The following is a 19,513-nucleotide window of genomic DNA, read 5'->3' as shown; positions in this document are numbered from 1 at the left end:
TAAATGTACAATATTAATAGCGTTTTTCAGAAAGTGCTATCTTACTGAGGTTTAATAATAGCGTTTTCTTACTAAATGCTATCAAAATCACATTGTTTGTATTTTATAATAGCGTCCGACCATAAAGTGCTATTATAAATATGTTTTTTCCTTTTTAATAGCACTTTTTTTAAGAGTGCTATTAAATTAGGCGCTACAAAATATCAAGCGTTGTGTGTGTGTGTGTGTGTGTGTGTGTGTGTGTGTGTGTGTGTGTGTGTGTGTGTGTGTGTGTGTGTGTGTGTGTGTGTGTGTGTGTGTGTGTGTGTGTGTGTGTGTGTGTGTGTGTGTGTGTGTGTGTGTGTGTGTGTGTGTGTGTGTGTGTGTGTGTGTGTGTGTGTGTGTGTGTGTGTGTGTGTGTGTGTGTGTGTGTGTGTGTGTGTGTGTGTGTGTGTGTGTGTGTGTGTGTGTGTGTGTGTGTGTGTGTGTGTGTGTGTGTGTGTGTGTGTGTGTGTGTGTGTGTGTGTGTGTGTGTGTGTGTGTGTGTGTGTGTGTGTGTGTGTGTGTGTGTGTGTGTGTGTGTGTGTGTGTGTGTGTGTGTGTGTGTGTGTGTGTGTGTGTGTGTGTGTGTGTGTGTGTGTGTGTGTGTGTGTGTGTGTGTGTGTGTGTGTGTGTGTGTGTGTGTGTGTGTGTGTGTGTGTGTGTGTGTGTGTGTGTGTGTGTGTGTGTGTGTGTGTGTGTGTGTGTGTGTGTGTGTGTGTGTGTGTGTGTGTGTGTGTGTGTGTGTGTGTGTGTGTGTGTGTGTGTGTGTGTGTGTGTGTGTGTGTGTGTGTGTGTGTGTGTGTGTGTGTGTGTGTGTGTGTGTGTGTGTGTGTGTGTGTGTGCGCGCGCGCGCGTGTGTCTTAGAACAAATGCTTAATAAGTCGCCTTATATTTGTATATATAGGCCGACCTATAAGGCTTCTTAAGTAATATAGATTAATTGAAAACTTTAATGAGATACAAGTTTTTAAATAAGTTTTCAGGTCAGGTCAGACCAAAACACTGAGCTTATGATAGACCATAAGTCAGACTTAGGCCTTTTAAGTTTCTTGTAGGCCAAGCTCAGGCATTCTAAAGCCTAGCCTAGCATATTTCCATCCCTAACCAACCTATAGTGGATTGTTAAAGTTATTTTTCCTATTATACTCTCATTTATTTTTTTAAAATAAATTCAATTATGCACACACTCTCTCTTATTCCAATAACTAATTTGAGAAAATAATTAATTTTATGAAAAATGTGAAGTGGAGTTATTGAGAAAGTAAGGGTATAATTAAAAAATTATAATATTAAACTATAACAACGACACTTAAATAGAAACAAAAAAATTCTTCTAAAATGACACTTAAAAAGGAATGAAGGGAGTAATATGAATTAATTGAAAATCTTAACGAGAAGTAGATTTTTAAATAGGCTTTCAAGTCAGGCCAGACCTAAAAAAACGTCTGTAGTAAGCCATAGACCAATCTCAGACCTTATAAGTTTATTGTAGGTCAGGCTCAGGTCTTCTAAAGCCTAGTCTATTGTCACCCTTACTTGCGGCTGAGCAGATACTTGTGGAGGAGGCAGTTGTGCCTGTACAGACTATGGAGGAGTCAGTTATGGAGGAACCGGCTGTGGAGGATGCAACTGTGATGGTGCCCGATGTGGAGGAGCAGGTATTCATTGTAGTGGTGGTTGTTAAGGAGGCTCCTACAACAGTTGATGAGGTGTCTGCTGTTAATACAGATGTCACGACACATGCGTCTACAGAGCCATTAGTGTAAATCGATGGAGCCTTTTTGTTTGGAAAAGTTGTCCAATTCACACAATGGCATTTCTAGAATAATTCAATATAAGAGTGCTTCTTTGACTGAAATTGACTTATTACTATGTATAGAAAAACAAATACTACTAGATAAGACGACAAAATTAGTCACCAACTTGTTTTTTATTACTAGTATAGTTTTAATTGCGCTTTCCACTAAACTTCACAACTCTGAGTGTAATAAACGTAACCTTATTAAACTAAATATTCCACTAATCCAAAGCTAGTATTCAGTGAGAAAAAGTTGCAACCTCTGAATTCCTGGTTTGTTGTTTAATTTTAATCCAACCAAATCTCTTCAACTTCTTAATTAATCCCTTTAGGTTTTCGTTTACTGATTAAGCTAAACACAAAATTAATCTCATTTTTCTGTGTTATTAATTTATTATTCAGTTCTAAACGCGTGGATTCAAATGCTCAACTTCTAACACTCTTCTTCCTCTTCTTCATCATCAATGACGATGCTACCTGGTAAAAAAAAATATATATTCTTCTTTCCTTATCATTCATTGATTACTCTCGTTTTATTCAATTTTACTGTGATTTGTTTCATGAATTTACTTTACTTGAATTCAAATTCAATTGATTGAAAATTTGAAATTATGTGTAAATTTTTCTGAATTATTGCTAGTTTCTGACTGTACTTGATGCCTGTGTTTGGTAAATAATTTATTGCTACATAGCTTGCTTAATTAATATTGTCCTTTTTATGCAATATTCTTAGCTAGTGGTCACTGTGTGTGGCCCCGATTTTCGACATAATTTCTGTTTCAGTTGATCAATTTGGATATGTAGAGTTCTAAATTATTGCTCTAACGAGAGGTTTTCGATTTGTGATGGCAGGTTTGCAATACAATATCGATGATCTGTTTCAAGAAGCTAAGAAAAGATGGCTCAAGCCTATAGAAGTGTTTTACATTTTGCAGAATCACGAATTGCGTGGGTTCACTGATGTTCCTGTTAACCAGCCACGCGGTAAATTAACAGTCTTGTTCTATGTATTTAAATTGATGAAAGATTTTTAGTGACTGTTTGTCTGGTTATTCGTGATGGTTACTGATTGTGACTAATGTTGGTGATTTTTTTTGTGGAAGATGGATCGGTGTATCTGTTTAATAAAAGAGTCATGCGTTTCTTTCGAAAGGATGGTCATAATTGGCGGAAGAAAAAAGATGGAAGAACTGTGGCTGAAGGACATGAAAAGCTTAAGGTGCGCCAACATTGCTATATTATTGATACCTTTCGTGACAACATTTGTTTTGATATGGGATCTTATATGTTGATTTTCTCAATCTGAGTGATCATACTGTTCTGCACTATTAGGTTGGAAATGTTGAAGCTCTAAACTGTTACTATGCACATGGAGCAGAGAACCCTAATTTCCGGAGGCGAAGTTATTGGATGTTGAACCCGTGAGTTAATTATTAGCTGTCTACAAACCCTTCATATTATTAAGTTTATTATTATATGTTGTATCTTTCAAAATAGACTTAAAATTGTTTGGAACATTTATAATTTTGATGAAGATAAAATTCGGTTGCCTCTGAAACACAATAAAACTTGCACATTTTGTATAAAAAACATGCATAAAGATACAATACACTTATATTTTTTACCAAAATCAAATTATATCGATTGTAAAAAAACAGTTTTCAGCAGGCATTATTAATCTGAAGATGTTTTCATTTATATGTTATTATGTTGTAATGGATGTTTATATTTACTCTTTCGTTGTTGTCTTGACAGGGAATATGAACATGTTGTTTTTGTGCATTACAGAGAAACAAATGAGGTGATTTTTCAGAACATGACATCAGATAAACTTAGTTATTCTAATTGCAGCATGTTAGACATGTGAAAACTGGGAGTAGGTGCCCATTCTGTAGAGAAGTTTGATTAATTATGTTATCAATTTCTCTTTGTAATGACTCAACTTTCTGAATGACAATTACCTGATTACATTCACCGTGTGAATACGTAGTCTGTGCAGCCTTCCTTTGAGTTTAACATTATTGTTTACACACATGTGTTACAGGGGACATCCCATTCTAGTCCTGTCACACAATTGTCAGCATTTAGCCAGACTCATAGCTCATATACTACTCCAAACCCTGAGACAACATCAATAGCAGGTGATTCATGGGAACCCAATCAGAATTTCTCCATCCCTCCTGGGTATTTAGAAGTTACTTCTGGTATCATGAATAATGGAATGGATCACTTGGAGAAAACAGATGCACATGCATTCCGCCAGTTGGAGGAACAGTTAAGTTTGAAGGAGAAAACAGATGCACAAACTTTGCGCCAGTTGGAGGAACAGTTAAGTTTGAACGAGGACAGCTTCAAAGAAACTTGTCCCTTTTATAGTGAGCATGAAATACCACATGAAATTTCTGTTGCATTCTCTGGACCAGATGATCATAAACAACCATACGAGGGATATAATGGAGCAAAAGGTAGTTTAAACAAACTTGCATGATAAAGATTAGTACGTTATTTTGGGGGTGGCGGGTTCAATTATTACATGTTTTATTTTAGTCAAACATTTTAGTTAGTTCCTATGTTAAGGCTTCTTCCAACCTCAAAGCTAATTAGCTTTAAGTTATAACTGTTGACCTAATATTATGGCATAGCTGCTTATTTAATTTTAAGTTGTCTGAGGCTATCATAGCCATGAATTTTCTTATTTGGTAGAGCCACCATTCTGCATGTTGATTTTTCTCTAGGTGAAACCTAATTCTCCAATCAGTATATTCCGATTGTTGATGTAAATCTAAAAGACCTTTAGGACACAAATATGAACAAATGGAAAAAGGAGGCAACTTGCTGCTATAGAAATACCACTATAGCAAGGTCCAAGAAAATAATGGGTCCATTGCTAATCTATTTTTGACAGCCTTACCATGAAATTTAGTATAGGATGATTCCACGGCTTGAATCCATGCTCTCCAGTCGCACCGCAGAAAATCCAACGGTCACACCAAAGCTCCCATTCACATATTGTGAACAAGTAAGCAAGAAAAAGAGAGGTTCTACACTGACTGTGCCTCGCAATTATGTTTCCTGTATATGGAATCACTCCAATAGGAAGTCAAAGGGATCCTAGTTAAAATAGATTAACCATGCAAAATAGTCTTAAGTATTTAATATGGATAAATCAATACGTTATGTACTAAATGAAAAAGTAGTTTATATTTATTTGTGCATGAGAAGTTACATTAAAAAATAGTCTGGTTATAATAAAATTATAATTGCAGCATTTCATTGCAAATTAATCATTGATCCATTCTAATCAATTAAATATTTTTTCCACTGTCACATTATGCTATGGATCAGATTCAATTTATTCTACAAAAATGCTCTGTAGTTTGTTTTCTCTCATTGTTATTAAACATCATAAACCATAAAGAGAGGAAAGAAAAACTTCTAATATTTATGCATTTTCTGTAGATAGAAGTGGTAATCATTATCAAGAATTGCTTGACCATGATTGCCCTGGTGGGCAAGAACAAACCTTATCTTGGACAGAGATGCTGGAAACACGCAAGTTCTCATCAGGGAGGAAGTTACCAGAACAACATACTTTCGAGGCATCTGAAAATGTGAGTACTGCCAAGCTATATTTCACATTGTAAAGTGTCTGTAATTTATTTTTGTTAAATTTACAAATAACTTATATATTTATGCATTTCTTAAAACCACTTTGTTATTTACAGCTGTTGTTTAAATAGTATTGATGTTTAGTTTTCTTCTATGACTTATAAAGAATAAAATTCATATACTTGAAACAGGAAAAGTCACTATCTTCCTCAGGAAGAGAAATGATCGCCAACCAGGAAACCAATTACCGGCTAAACCCCAACAGTAATAACAATGAGAACTGTATGGCTTACTTTAACCTTAATAACTTGATAATTTCACTTTTCGACGCATAATGGAACTTCTTTCTCCTCTGATTCATATTCTATATCATCAGCTGTCTTTGCATTTACTCAAGATGTTGGCGGAGTAAATTTTTTTCCATATTCTTCAGTCGAAACTCAAGGAACTACTTATGACTACTATGAAAGACTGGTTGACCAAAGCCTAATTCAGGAACCTCGGGATGCATATGCATGCTTGACTGTTGGACAGAAACAAAAATTTAAAATTACAGCTGTCTCCCCAGAATATTGTTATGCCGCTGAGGCAACTAAGGTTGGCTCTTTTTTATTCCTACTATGTTGGGCTCTGTATAATGATTTATGACTCATGTGCATTAGTAAATTCTATCTTCTAAATGATGGAAGTATAACTCCTTTTGATTAATCTTATTGGTATTTCCTCTTAGCTTTACTTGGTTCCTGAAGTGCATACACAACATGTTTGACATATATTGATATATATGAGAGTTATTTGTATATAATGCAATTATTAATTTGGGAAATGTCATGAAAGCTCTTTGCATAACTATTTATAAGTTGTTTCCTCTCCAAAATAATTATTTCAAGGGTTAATAGTCATTTGCCCCCCTGCAATAGTAGCGATATTCGGTTTACCCCCCTTTTAAAAAAAAAATTTGTATTACCCCCCCTGTAATATTTGGGTACCCCCCTAAACGTGTAAAAACCAGGGAGAAAAATCAAAAAAATATATTTTACAGGGGGGTAATTTTCCCTCTTAAGGGGCAAAAGACTTACAATTTTAATATTATAGGGGGGTAATACAAAGTTTTTTTTTAAAAAGGGGGTAAACCGAATATCGCTACTATTGCAGGGGGGCAAATGACTATTAACCCATATTTCAATTTTCGGGATGATATGATACAGATGCTATTGCCATTGATGCCGCATATATTTTGAATCCTAAACTCCCAAATTCCATGCGTAGGTGATCATTATTGGATCCTTTCTCTGCCCTTCCTCAGATTCTACATGGGCTTGTATGTTTGGTGATGTTGAAGTTCCTGCTGAAATGATTCAGGATGGCGTAATGTGTTGTGAGGCGCCATCCAATCTTCTTGGAAAGGTTACTCTATGCATTACTTCCGGAAATAAGGAACCATGTAGTGAAATCAAAGAGTTTGAGTTTCGTAGTAAGACCAATAGTTGCACTCATTGTAATATTTTGGAAACAGAAGCCGCCAGAAGTCCAGAAGAGCTGTTATTACTTGTTCAATTTGCAGAAATGCTCCTTTCTGCTTCTACTACGAAGGATGACAGCACAGAATCTGGAAGTCATGTTTCAACGGATCAGAAAGTAGATGATGATTCATGGAGCCATATTAGAGATGCCATCCTAGTTGGCAATGGAACTTCATCCGGTACTATTGATTGGCTTCTTCAAGAGCTGCTGAAGGATAAACTGCAGCACTGGCTTTCTTGCAGATCCAATGAACGAGATGAAAGGGAAGGCTGTTCTTTGTCCTGCAAAGAGCAAGGGATTATACACATGGTTTCTGGATTGGGTTTCGAGTGGGCCCTAAACCCCATTCTCAGTTATGGCGTGGTTGTTAATTTCCGTGACATCAACGGTTGGACTGCCCTTCATTGGGCTGCACGATTTGGAAGGTAATGGAAAGCTGAGATTTTGATAGTAAGCATTTCTTCAAGGTTTCAAACAAAATATGATTAATAAACTTTGTTTAGAATCCTTTACTTTTTCTTTGGGAGAAGGAAGTGCTTATACAAGGAAAGAGAACATGGTGGAGAAACTAAGCTTGTCTTAATACTGGAAATTGATAGGTTATAAAAATTATGCCCACGTATAATAAAATGCCTCGCGTGTCAGAAATTATTGAGTAGGTTTCAGTAATCACTGAAGATTTATATAAAGCTTAATCAATCATAGCAAATGCATAGTTTTATTTGAACAACAAAAGTTTTTTCGCAACATATGAGCTCAGTTACATTAATTAAATACTGACATTGTGTAATGTCAAAATCTCAATTTTTGTGAAGGTCGTTTAAATCATAGTGTTTATGGTTTATCCTGTAGTTTTCTTTGTCTCATTTGACGGTCCTCCATATGATCTATTATTCTCATGAAAACCTATATTTCTCTCTCAGACTATCAAATGATTTCAAACCAGATTCTGTCATAAATGACATTCAAATCATGATTAAAAATCCTGCTTTTAGAAGAAACCTTTGGGGACTAGTTGTTCCATTCTTAATGTTCTGGATATTGTATTGTACTAACAAACTATTTTATTTCATGGTAGGGAAAAAATGGCTGCTTCGCTTATCGCTGCCGGCGCATCTGCTGGAGCAGTGACAGATCCAACTTCACAAAATCCAAATGGTTTAACTGCTGCATCTATTGCTACCAGCAATGACCACAAGGGACTGGCAGGTTATCTTGCAGAGGCAGATCTAACAAGTCATTTGTCGTCCCTCACATTGGAAAAGTGTGAAGTTTCTAAAGATTCTTCTGAGCTTGAAGCTGAGTTAACTGTCAGCAATGTGTCTAATAAATATCTTGAATCCAGTGATGACGAGGTTTCACTAAAAAAAACCTTGGGTGCTGTTAGAAATGCAGCTCAGGCAGCTGCATTGATACAGGCTGCTTTTCGCGCACATTCTTTCAGAAAACAGAAAGAGAGAGAAAGTGCACGTGATTACAGAATTGCAACTCAGGCAGCTGCACGGATACAGACTGCTTTTCGTGCACATTCTTTCAGAAAACGTAGAGAGGGAGAATGTGCACGTGATTACAATTCAGCTGCCTTATCAATTCAGAAGAAATATCGAGGTCGGAAAGGTCGCAGAGAGTTCTTAGTTATGCGCCATAAAGTTGTTAAGATACAGGTAATAGATATTATGTTACTATTACATTTTTTAAGACATTGAATTCTGAGAGCTTTATATGTGGATATCAGCAATGATGCTTTGAAAAGTGAATAAAATTGTTTTTGTCTGCGTGTGTGATTGAGAGAGAGTGAGATGACATGCACGTATCACACCGCAACAAGAACTTCAAATTAACCTCATATTTTCTATAAAAAAATTGTTTGGGCAGGCTCATGTGCGGGGCTACCGGGCTCGGAAGCAATACAAGGTAATGATATGGGCAGTTGGAATCTTTGACAAGATTGTGCTAAGGTGGCGGAGAAAACAAGTTGGTTTGCGAAGATCTCCAGAGGAAATAGATTCGAAAGAAGAAAGCGATGATGAAGATTTTCTAAAGGTGTTCAGGCAAGTGAAAGTACATGAATCAATTAAAAAGGCTTTGGCGCGGGTGCATTCTATGGTCCCATCTGCTCGCGCTCGTCAGCAATATAATCGCTTGCTTCAGATGCATGATCAAGTCAAGGTATATAGGCTAAAAGCAAAAATAAAAATATGGGACTTGGATCCCTTCACTTAATATCTCAGTTATTTTAGTTAATCCCACTTTTTTGCATTCAGAAATAAGATGAGTAATGTCAATGAAGAGGAGCGCTAGCAGCACTCACTCTGACACTCTTTTCAACACTCTTTTATTGGTTGAAATACATATGGATTCCACCATATTCGAAACGGGCCCTTCATCCAATAAGAAAGGGGATATTGAAAAGATAGTGTTAGGATGAATGTTGCTAGCACAACTCATGCCAGAACTTCATATATTATCTTTCTGCATGTTATTAAGTAAAACACCATGCTGATCTTGATCTCTCATTTAATAACATGAATTCATTATTTGTTAGTGGCACCCGTATGAGAATTTATCTCGCAATAGAAGTAAGATAAACTAAAAGAGTTTCTTAATTCTTATAATGCATTGTTAGCATTTCTCATGAAGCATCAGGAATTAGATAAACATCCAGAGCAACAAAATTGTTTACTTGAGAGCTCTTCCAATTTGAGCTATGCATAACTTATCAATTATCTTACAGGCTGATCATGGCAATAGGCATGATGAAACTCTGTCATTGACTTCTGTAGAGGGTCCTTGGATTATTGAAGATCATGACTTATATCAATTTCCTTTGGAAACTCAGTTATCAACTTCTATAGAGGGCCCATGGATTATAGAAGATGATGATTTATATCAATTTCCTTGGGAAACTCCGGTATCAACTTCTGTAGAGGTTCCTTGGATTATTGAAGATGATGATTTATATCAATTTTCTTAGGAAACACTCTAGTCTTCCTTGTTTTATTTGTGTTTCTAGCTTTACTGTTCGTATATAGTTCATGTATTTGGATGTATACCTTTGAAGCTGTTGCTTGTAAATTAGTCTAGGTTGTATATAGTGAATATGGCAATGGACATTTTCACTTTATTATATGTACAAAATGGGCTTGATTGTGGATAAGATAGGGTTTCAAAATCAATAGAGTAACCATGTTAATTCTCCGAGAAACAAGATTTTGGTAGCAGTTTGATAATGTATATGTCGAGATTTGGATACTCATTCACTAAGTTGTTGGACAGCAAAAGAGATAATGTATACGTCGAGGTTTGGAAACACGTTGACTAAGTTGTTCGACAACACAAGAAGTGTCAGGTCTGATGGCACTACAATAATTTAGTTTGCCAATAGGGCCTTCTAAGTTTGGCCTCATATTCATTAAGAGGTGAATTATGGTTATGAAGTTTTAGAAACATGTCCTATGGAGTTATGGCAGGTTTAGTAGCAATAAAGCATGCATCTTCAAGAAGGTCAATAGTGTACTTTCTTTGGCTTAGAAGAATTTCTTGATCAGACTTTACAATTTTTAATCCAACAAAGTATCTTAGGTTTTTTTATTTTGAAACATTGATCAAGAAAGCTTTAACCCTTTGTATTTTTGCAATGTCATTACATGCCAAGACTATATCATCAACATAAATAAAGTTGTAAAATTGGTATTATTAGATTTTATGAACAAATAAGATAAGAGAATAAGATTTGCAGTACCATTGCTTGCTTACATGATTAAGGTCATATAAGTTTATGCAGTTTATTAAAAAAAAACTCTTATTTTAGGAGAAATTAAAGACTCTTATTTTGAGACAGACTCAGTAACATTATAATCTTAGCATTATAAACATTAAAATATACTAAACAATTATTATTATTATTATTATTATTTATAAAAGTCCTATAGGATTTTATTTTTTTTGGCTAAAGAAACATAATAATTGATGGAAAGGATCCCACTTCCGAAGTTGGAGTAAGAAACCGAAAGCCAAGTGGACACGTTTCTTTTTTGAGTGTTTGTTGTTCCTTTTTATCCAATAAAATAGACTTTTTAGCGGTGGATGTGAGTCTCACCCAAACATGGAGCAAGATCGGAGGCTTGAGCTCATCGACCTCGCTATTCAGAAACATATAAACGACAATTATCATAACCTTAAAGACCACGAAACTCAATACCAACAAACTCTCTCTCAACTACTCTCTGCCTCTCAGGTATTTTGCAATTCATACTTTCTGTGTCAATTGTCAAGCACAACATCTTTTATTTATATGTCATATGATGTCGGTAAAAAAAACAAGACATTTTATGTTCATTTTGCTCAATTTAATTTAATTAGGAGTTGGAATTGTCTAAAAGAGACGAAACAGTTAAACAATCGGAAGTTTCGCCTGTGGCTTCTGTAATTGAGGGAAAAGAAGGTGAAACTGTGGATGGTGGAGATTGCAAGGAAAAGGAAAAGGAAGATGATGAGATAGTTAAAGAGGTGAAAAAGGTGAAGAGGCAGAATTTTGTGACTCATTGTCTTCTTTCAGTGATGATTGTCCTCACTGTGGCTTGGCAGTTATCAGAAGTTTCACTTATTATGAAAGTCAAGGATGGAATCAACCACCCATTTAGATCCTTTGGGAATATGTTCCAAGAGATGAAAGAGAAAGCCTTTGACAATAATGGCCATAATGCTGATAACAAAGAGAACAATAAATCTCTGACTCTTCCTTCTACTATTAAGGTTCCAGATATGACTAAAATGGATGTGCCAAATTTAGGAGAGGAATGAAACTTGTTATTTTCTTTTAAGTGGATGATTATCCATCATCTATTGGTTGAACTTGAACGTGAATTTGTGAAAGTAAATTAAGGGACATTTTAAGCGAATTCTTGTAATGGAAAGGGTCAATTTCCACTTTGTGTGAGCTTACTTGAGCTAGGTGTTGGTTGCTTTATCTGCATTTGCTTGTGTTAATGGGTGTTGGTTGCTTTATCTTGTAATATTTACTTACTCAATAGGTATCAGATCTAATAGTGTATGTCTTGAACTCAAGCAGACCAGGATAGGCAGCAAGGATATGTTTAAATTTGTGGTGTAAAGTCAGATGGGATAACATATATTTCCTAACTGACAAGCCTACGCAAGACAAGGAAATACATCAAATGAAAATATATATTTCCTTATCATATGAGTTGCTTTGGATTGGCTCAATTTTTTATGAAGCTCAGGTTGACAATTTGAGACCTCTCTGTGTATTGTCACTGCATAAATTTTGAATATTTAGAGAAGGAAACTAATCAAAGAAGGATGACAAAGCAACCATTTGCAATGGCTAGCACCACTTGTGCAAGACAAACTTCAAGAAAATCCAACATTTAAACCAGCAATGTAAACAAAAACTCCAGTATAATAAAGACTAATACATGCATAAACAAATTTTTAGGTGCAAATTGAATGGATGTTTGGAACTAGTATAAAGTTTTCAACCCAAAAATTTCATTAATCTTTAACAATTTGTCCTTCAAAGTTTTAAACACAATTCTAAACAGGAGCCACAATTAAGAAAAAAAATACCAACACAAACCAAAAAGAGCCAATTTTAAATTTCAAATGTCTGAAGCAAAACAGCTGTAGGCAAACTTATACATTCATCAGTCTATGTTCTTCATGCATAGTTCAACCGGAATACGTCATTCAACACATAATAGCTTCCTTGCTGTGTTGGTATCAAATGGAACATCTGCGAACAAAAGAAAGTTGTTCAGTTCGTTCGTCGTGAACGAGAATAAGATCAGATAATAGGTAATGATTAGTATAAGAAAAATAGAACAAGAAATGATACTGATGACCATCAAGTGATATTGATGCCTCTATTCTCAAACAATCTCAGTTCTATTTGGCCAATAATAATTGGCAAGTGCATTAAAACACCAGTTACAGCAAACCAAGTACTTGGGCTCTAATGTGAAAGGAGCTTCTATTAAGGACGAATCGTTCGGGTACTACCCGAGTTCAATTCTTGGTGGAAACAAGACTTGGCCAGTGAGTCGTCCCTCTGAACCACGAAACCAGATTAGTCAATTCACTATGTGGATAGTCGATTCACTATGTGGATCGGAACTGGTTGGCTAAATCTAAAAAAATAAAAAAAATAAAAATTAGTTACAGCAACCCTAGTGCTGAACCACACAGGCTATTTTCCTCCAGCAACTGGCAGTCTATGGGGACAACAACAACAATCAAACCTTATCCCACTAAGTGGGGTCAGTTACATAGATCAAACTATGTTTCTATCCAATTTATTAATCTCAAGATCTTTCTTGATAATTCCTTTTATAATTTTTCTATGTTTAGACTACTCTCCATCTGGTCTACTCTCCTTACTAAAAAATTGGCTAAGCCTAATTTTCACAATAAATCTACCCTAATATTATCATTTCTAATTTTATCTTGTTTAGTCGTACAAGACATCCAACATCCAACGCATTATCCTCATCCACAAACAGTTCATGCAGCAGTTAATAATTCCATCATTTCACATTCCTACTTGAACCATGTTCTTCTCAACTAAATCTCAGACTTTGATTTCTAGAGGCAGCATTAGAGCCTTCTCCCAAAATAGTAATAAAGTTATGAGGATTTTTTTATTCCCCATTAGCCCTTTCAGTATTAACTACTCCAACATTTAGCATACATACATACTCCACTTAGACTTCAATAATTTATACAAGTAGGATGGTCCTAAAATATGAGTAAAGTAGTAAGAAAGCACATGCCTATCCAAGAACCACTTAATACATACTAGCATTAGACTTTGGTGAGCAAATCAAAGCAATAAAGTTGCGTCTTTTAAGGCATGGTGGCATTGAGATTTGAAAGCAATGTAACACTGGCAGGACCACAAACAAACACATCCCCCACCAAATAAATTTGCAGCAACATGAAGTAATAAACAAATACCCTAGAGAAAACAAAATTGATACTTAGAAATCCACTTCATATACATAAGACAAATCCATCTTAATAAGAAGAAATAAATACCCATTTAGTCCCTAAAATTGTAGTGTTGTTTCAACATAATCCCCTTCCCCTCTACATTAACAATTTTCCAAAATGATCACTAAAATTACAATATATTAATCAAATTCATCTCTTTGTCTGTCTTTGTTCGTTTGCTCAAGGACTCTAATTTATAATGATATTAAGTTGTAGTGTTGTTTCAACATAATCCCCTTCCCCTCTACATTAACAATTTTCCAAAATGATCACTAAAATTACAATATATTAATCAAATTCATCTCTTTGTCTGTCTTTGTTCGTTTGCTCAAGGACTCTAATTTATAATGATATTAAGTTGGTAATGTTATAAATGCATTTAGAACTAAGGGACAAACATGATTAATATTTCACAAATGTAATGATCATTTTAGAATACTAATAGTAATGAGCAAAATTCAGGAAGCAAATTGGATATTCACTCCAATAGGTACAAAAAAACATCAAGTCGTGTTCGGATAAAAAGTTTAATTTGCAGCTTATAGCAATAGTACTTATCATAATAAGCATATATAAGTTAATTTTATGACAAAAGATAAACTAAATTAATTTCACAGAAACCTTAAGTTTGTATAAGCTATTTTGAAAAATTAAGAAAATAAGCTGAAACATATGTAATAAGTTGTTTCATAAGTTCTCCAATATGACAATAGATAAATTCAAATAAGTCAATCAAACAAACCCCAAACATGAAATTTAGATAAATTAAAATAAGCCAATCAAACAAACCCCAAATCGAAAAGCATTCAACAAACAAATTAGCAAATAACCAAGGCCACAAGACTATTAAAACAAACTATAGATCCAATCCAACTAAATCACACAAAAAAAAAAACCACCAAACAGAATCCTTTACGAGGATATCACATCAAGATCAAAAACCTAAACCAAATAAATTGACAACACTTAAAAACTGTGATCAAGCAATACCTAACAAAATTGAGTTTTCACAAAACCTAGATCCACCATATTAGAACAAAATCATCAATCCAAAACACTAACCATCACAAAAATCGTTAACAACAAAAACCCTAAAACCTAAAATTAAAAAACCCTAGATAGATAGAGAAACCGGGAGCAATACCTGACTGAACTTAAGGGCATGCTGTTCACCGGCGAGCTGGAGATTCCCGCTAACAAAAACAAGCATTCCACCGTTAACACCAGACGGCTGACAATCAACGGTAGTGATGGAATGATGACACTGCTGGAAAGGGAGGGAAGTGAGTTTGGCGACGATATTCTGAGAGCCCTGAATCTTCTGACCTTCGAAGGTGAGCATGGAACCTTCCTGGTAGAGAGAAGCGAGACCGGGACGGTTGGTGTCAAAGGTGGTGTAGTAGTGCTCGACGAATGCCTTGGCCAACGCGTCTGGATCCATCGATGCTGATTCAGTCGCCGCCGCCGCTAATGATCTCTTTTTTTGTTTTGGGATTTGGTTTTACGCTTTACTCTCACGCAGACTTACTGGCTACTTAGTATAAATATTAGCTCTCTCTCTAATCCCTCGATGACTCCTTGTTTTTTCTTTTTCTTTTTTTCAATAATTTTTTTGTTATTTTTTATATAAAAAAAAATAATATTTATTTATTTATTTTAAGCTTCTATTTTTATGTTTTAATTTTTTTTTTAAAAACAATATATTAGATTATTGTTGGCCGATACTATTGGCTCACGCGGAATTTTTTAATAAAAAATTAAAATTAAAATGCATTAATTGTAAATGGCACAAGAAGTGCTAGAGTATAGAATACGGATAGGGTGGAGCAAGGATTATAATTCTATACTATGTTGTCCATCACTCCCTCTGTCTTCACTGACCTTTGGGAATAAAATAACTGGAATTAAGCTGCAGACGAACAGGAAGTAAAGGTATCTGAAGATGTTCAACCAGTTGTTAAAGTCTAGACTCCTTTGAGGAAGCACAAACCTAGACCATCACATTATAAGGAATTGATTCTGCGTGACAATACTGAACCAGTCAAAACCATATCCTATTTCAAACCTCTAAAGAGACTCTTCTAGGTTTGATGTCCCTCTCAGAACTAACATCTATAGATGAAGCACTTCTGGACACATATTAAATTCTAGTAATACAAGAGGAACTCAATCAATGATGTGTGGGATCTTGCGCCCAGACCCAAAGGGACTCATGTGATTAGAACCAAGTGGATCTTTAGAAACAAGCTCAACAAAAAGAAAAAGTGGTAAGAAAAAAGGTTCGACTGGTTGCACAAGGTTATAGTCAATAAGAAAGGATTGACTATACAAAGACCTTAGCACTAGATACCATGTTAGAGTTTATTCATCTCTTAATTTTGTTTGTTGTTAATCATAACATCATCTTGTATCAAATGAATGTTAAGAGTGCATTTCTGAATGGTTACATAATAGAGGAAGTGTATGTTCACCAACCTCCTGGTTTTGAGGATCATAAAAAACCCAAATTACATTTTTAAACTTAAGAAATCATTGTATGGTCTGAAACAAGCTGCCAGATCTTGGTATGAAAGATTAAGCAATTTTCTCTAAGAAAATGATTTCACCAGAGGAAAGGTTGATACCACCTTGTTTTGTAAAACTTTCAAAAATGACATTTTGGTAGTTCAAATATATGATGGTGATGATATTATATTTGTTTCTGCAAATGCTGCCTTGTGTAAGGAATTTTCTAAGTCTATACAGGCAGAATTCGAGATGAGTCTGATGGGAGAAATCAAATTCTTTATGGGAATTCAAATCAATCAAGGTCTAAAAGATACCTTCATTCACCAAAGCAAGTACACTAAATAACTTTTAAAGAAGTTTGCCTTATCAGAATGTAAGACGGCAAAGACCCTCATGCATCCTACCTGCATTCTTGATAAAGACGAGGTAAGCAGTAAGGTTGATCAGAAGTTGTACAGAGGTATAATAGGTTTACTATTATATTTGACTACTTCTAGACCTGACATATTATTTAATGTATGCTTGTGTGCTCGCTTTTAATCAGATCCTAGAGAATCTCACTTAACTGTTATTAAGAGGATTTTTAGGTATCTAAAAGGTACTACTAACCTTGGTTTGTGCTATAGAAAAATAACTGAATACAAGTTAGTAGGATATTGTGATACTGATTATGCTGGAGACAGACTAGAGAAAAAGAGTAATTTTGGAAGCTGTCACTTTCTGGGAGAAAATTTGATCTCATGGTCCAGCAAGAAGCAAATTACAATAGCATTCCCAACCACAGAAGCTGAGTACATTTCTGCTTCTGGATGCAACACACAGATCCTCTGGATGAAAAGTTAGCTAGAAGATTTCAGCATATATGAGAGTAACATTCCCATCTTTTGTGATAACACTTCTTCTATATATTTATCCAAGAATCCCATTTTACATTCTAGGGCTAAACATATTGATATTAAACATCACTTTATACGAGACTATGTTCAGAAGGGTATCTTATCTTTAAAATTCATAGATACAGATCATCAATGTGATGATATCTTTATAAAACCCCTTGTTGAAGACAGACTCATTTTCATTCTGAAGAACCTTAACATGATGTCTTGTCCAGAATGAAAAAGATGTAATCTTTGAATGTTCCCCTTCTCAGAATGAGAAATTTAGACTTTGGGGTATTTGTTTACTTTGTTGCTTATGGGATGTGAGGCTTCTGGAGAGTGAAGTTCTCATGTACCAGAAGCATCCTAGGTCAGAATCTTTTCTTTTGAAAAACTTATTTCCTTAGAAAACTGGAGAGTTCACTCCATCAATCGATGTTCAATCAATAGTATACTTTTCTTCATTTTCTATGACTTTTGTCATTTACTGAATATAGTATATTAATTGTTTAACATATTGGGTAATTGTTTTCATTGGAAATAAGGAATTATAGCATACTTTACCAAGTTCTTGTATAACTCTGCTCACAAGCTTCGTAGCTTTTTGACACCTATCTTGAAAACATTATCTTTTAATTAATTCTTTTTGATCCTTAAATTCTTTTGGATGTCTTGAGTTAGATAATTATTTGAATCGAATATTTTGCTTGTCGCTTACACTTCTTTTTCCTTCTATTTATATCTCTTCATTCCCCTCAATCTCAGCATCTTCATCACCTTCTTCTCTTATTCAAAATTTCTTTTTACTTGTTCTCCTATTTAGTCATGTTTTCAAGAACCTTACAAGGTGATGAGAAACTCTTATAGATGATTACTGAAAAGGTTGTCGACCTAATTGAGGTAAAATGTCGAGATTTTATTCTCTTAAAGTATGTACACGCGCAAAGATGGAAAAATTATTTCACCATGCTGAATGGACCCATTTTTACAAATATAGTGAAAGATTCCTAGATTAATGCAACTATTACGCTAGATGGAAACGAAATTCATTCTTTTGTGTTTTTCCATCTAATAAGAATCACTCGAACCTCTATTGCTTATTCAATAAGGTGTAATGATGTTGGCTCGACTATGGACGATTATCGGTTTAACAACACATTTGAGGAAAACTGAATTCTTACCTTTCTTGACAGGTTCAATAAAGCCAATAGAACCTCCTCTCCATTGGCTCTTCATCCTATTGCAAGAGTCTGGCATCAAGTGCTTTTGTTAATATTTGTCCAAGGGAAACAAACGCAGAAGTTTTCACAAAAGAAGACAAGCATGTTTTGTTCTTTCTTGGTTTCAAGACTCGCATCAACCTTCCAAAGATCATCTTTAACTATCTCGAAGAAACAATTCTAGCCTTTAGAAACAATACAACCTTTCTCATTCCTTATGTAAGAGTGATGTCTGAGCTTTTCATACGAGCGTGGATAGTTGATAGGGTTAACAATGGAACGTCTGTTGATGCTTTAGTTGTAGAATAATACGAGATGTTTAACTATTTTAAGTGAATTCTTTCGTAGTTTCTTCTGGTTGCTTGGCCAATCTTGTAGTTTGGTTTCTTTATTCTCATATTGTACTTTCTTTTATTCATAAATGAAAGTCTATCTCTCCTCTATTCCATTGTTTTTGGAAAGTGTGTTATGATTCACATTAATATTTATTTCCATAAGCTATCCCAAACATATATTATGTACTTTATCAATTAATTAATGAAGTTTTTTTTTGGTTATTTTGTTAAAGTCTTTTTGATTTCGGACAAAGGGGAAAAAGTGAAGATGATTTTGATATATCTATTCAAAATTATTTTTAAGTTCTCAGCTCAGGGGGGGCTCTGAACGAGCTTAAATGAATTTTAAGAGTATAGTTCTTAGGGGGAGCTGTTTAGCTAAATCTGAATATGTTTTTATGTGATTTAAACCTAGTATAAATTGTTCTTCAAAATCCGTGGTTTTGTCATCATAGAAAAGGGGGAGATTGTAAGAATAAGATTTGGTTCTGCATCTAGCCTTAGGATTTGATGACAACATTACATGATATCTTAGAGAATAATTTAGTACTCTAACGGTTTTTGTCTAGTCTGTAGTTTTTGCTAACAGGTTCAGACTCTGAAGAAATG

At 34.9% G+C, this 19,513-nt stretch overlaps 3 protein-coding genes across 4 annotated transcripts; 2 read left to right on the top strand and 1 right to left on the bottom strand.

Moving 5' to 3' along the window:
* The first annotated feature begins 1,959 nt into the window (after positions 1-1,959).
* Positions 1,960-10,109, top strand: LOC131661541 (calmodulin-binding transcription activator 4-like). Of its 2 annotated transcripts, XM_058931120.1 has the most exons (14): positions 1,960-2,092; positions 2,222-2,299; positions 2,672-2,803; positions 2,923-3,038; positions 3,152-3,240; positions 3,575-3,620; positions 3,864-4,284; positions 5,279-5,430; positions 5,620-5,710; positions 5,805-6,025; positions 6,698-7,377; positions 8,031-8,616; positions 8,828-9,121; positions 9,687-10,109. In XM_058931120.1, exons 2-14 carry the CDS (start codon positions 2,284-2,286, stop codon positions 9,924-9,926), a joined length of 3,084 nt encoding a protein of 1,027 aa, XP_058787103.1. In that variant the 5' UTR covers positions 1,960-2,092; positions 2,222-2,283; the 3' UTR covers positions 9,927-10,109. The 2 variants fall into 2 exon arrangements, with proteins under 2 accessions (XP_058787103.1, XP_058787102.1); XM_058931119.1 differs by having other exon boundaries at positions 1,992-2,299.
* Positions 10,110-10,927: 818 nt separating this feature from the next.
* Positions 10,928-11,881, top strand: LOC131661543 (uncharacterized). The gene is made up of 2 exons (XM_058931121.1): positions 10,928-11,189; positions 11,315-11,881. Exons 1-2 carry the CDS (start codon positions 11,058-11,060, stop codon positions 11,753-11,755), a joined length of 573 nt encoding a protein of 190 aa, XP_058787104.1. The 5' UTR covers positions 10,928-11,057; the 3' UTR covers positions 11,756-11,881.
* Positions 11,882-12,441: 560 nt separating this feature from the next.
* LOC131661544 (nuclear transport factor 2A) lies at positions 12,442-15,500 on the bottom strand. Its single transcript, XM_058931122.1, has 2 exons — positions 15,108-15,500; positions 12,442-12,707 (listed from the first exon to the last, which is right to left on the bottom strand). The coding sequence occupies exons 1-2, from the start codon at positions 15,402-15,404 to the stop codon at positions 12,633-12,635; spliced, it is 372 nt and encodes a 123-aa protein (XP_058787105.1). The 5' UTR covers positions 15,405-15,500; the 3' UTR covers positions 12,442-12,632.
* Between the last annotated feature and the right edge of the window lie 4,013 nt (positions 15,501-19,513).

The sequence above is a fragment of the Vicia villosa genome, linkage group LG3 (genome assembly GCF_029867415.1).
Source record: "Vicia villosa cultivar HV-30 ecotype Madison, WI linkage group LG3, Vvil1.0, whole genome shotgun sequence".
Lineage (NCBI taxonomy): Eukaryota > Viridiplantae > Streptophyta > Magnoliopsida > Fabales > Fabaceae > Vicia > Vicia villosa.
This window is presented reverse-complemented; position numbering and strand designations above follow the sequence as displayed.

What these genes read in the sequence shown, in the direction of transcription:
- LOC131661543 (XM_058931121.1), top strand. Translation starts at nt 11,058, where the DNA reads ATGGAGCAAGATCGGAGGCTTGAGCTCATCGACCTCGCTATTCAGAAA. An exon ending in AACTACTCTCTGCCTCTCAG is followed by an intron (nt 11,190 to 11,314) that starts GTATTTTGCAAT and finishes TAATTTAATTAG; the next exon opens with GAGTTGGAATTGTCTAAAAG.
- LOC131661544 (XM_058931122.1), bottom strand. Translation starts at nt 15,404, where the DNA reads ATGGATCCAGACGCGTTGGCCAAGGCATTCGTCGAGCACTACTACACC. An exon ending in ATGCCCTTAAGTTCAGTCAG is followed by an intron (nt 12,708 to 15,107) that starts GTATTGCTCCCG and finishes TTTTGTTCGCAG; the next exon opens with ATGTTCCATTTGATACCAAC.
- LOC131661541 (XM_058931120.1), top strand. An exon ending in TCCTGTTAACCAGCCACGCG is followed by an intron (nt 2,804 to 2,922) that starts GTAAATTAACAG and finishes TTTTTGTGGAAG; the next exon opens with ATGGATCGGTGTATCTGTTT. An exon ending in AGATGCATGATCAAGTCAAG is followed by an intron (nt 9,122 to 9,686) that starts GTATATAGGCTA and finishes ATTATCTTACAG; the next exon opens with GCTGATCATGGCAATAGGCA.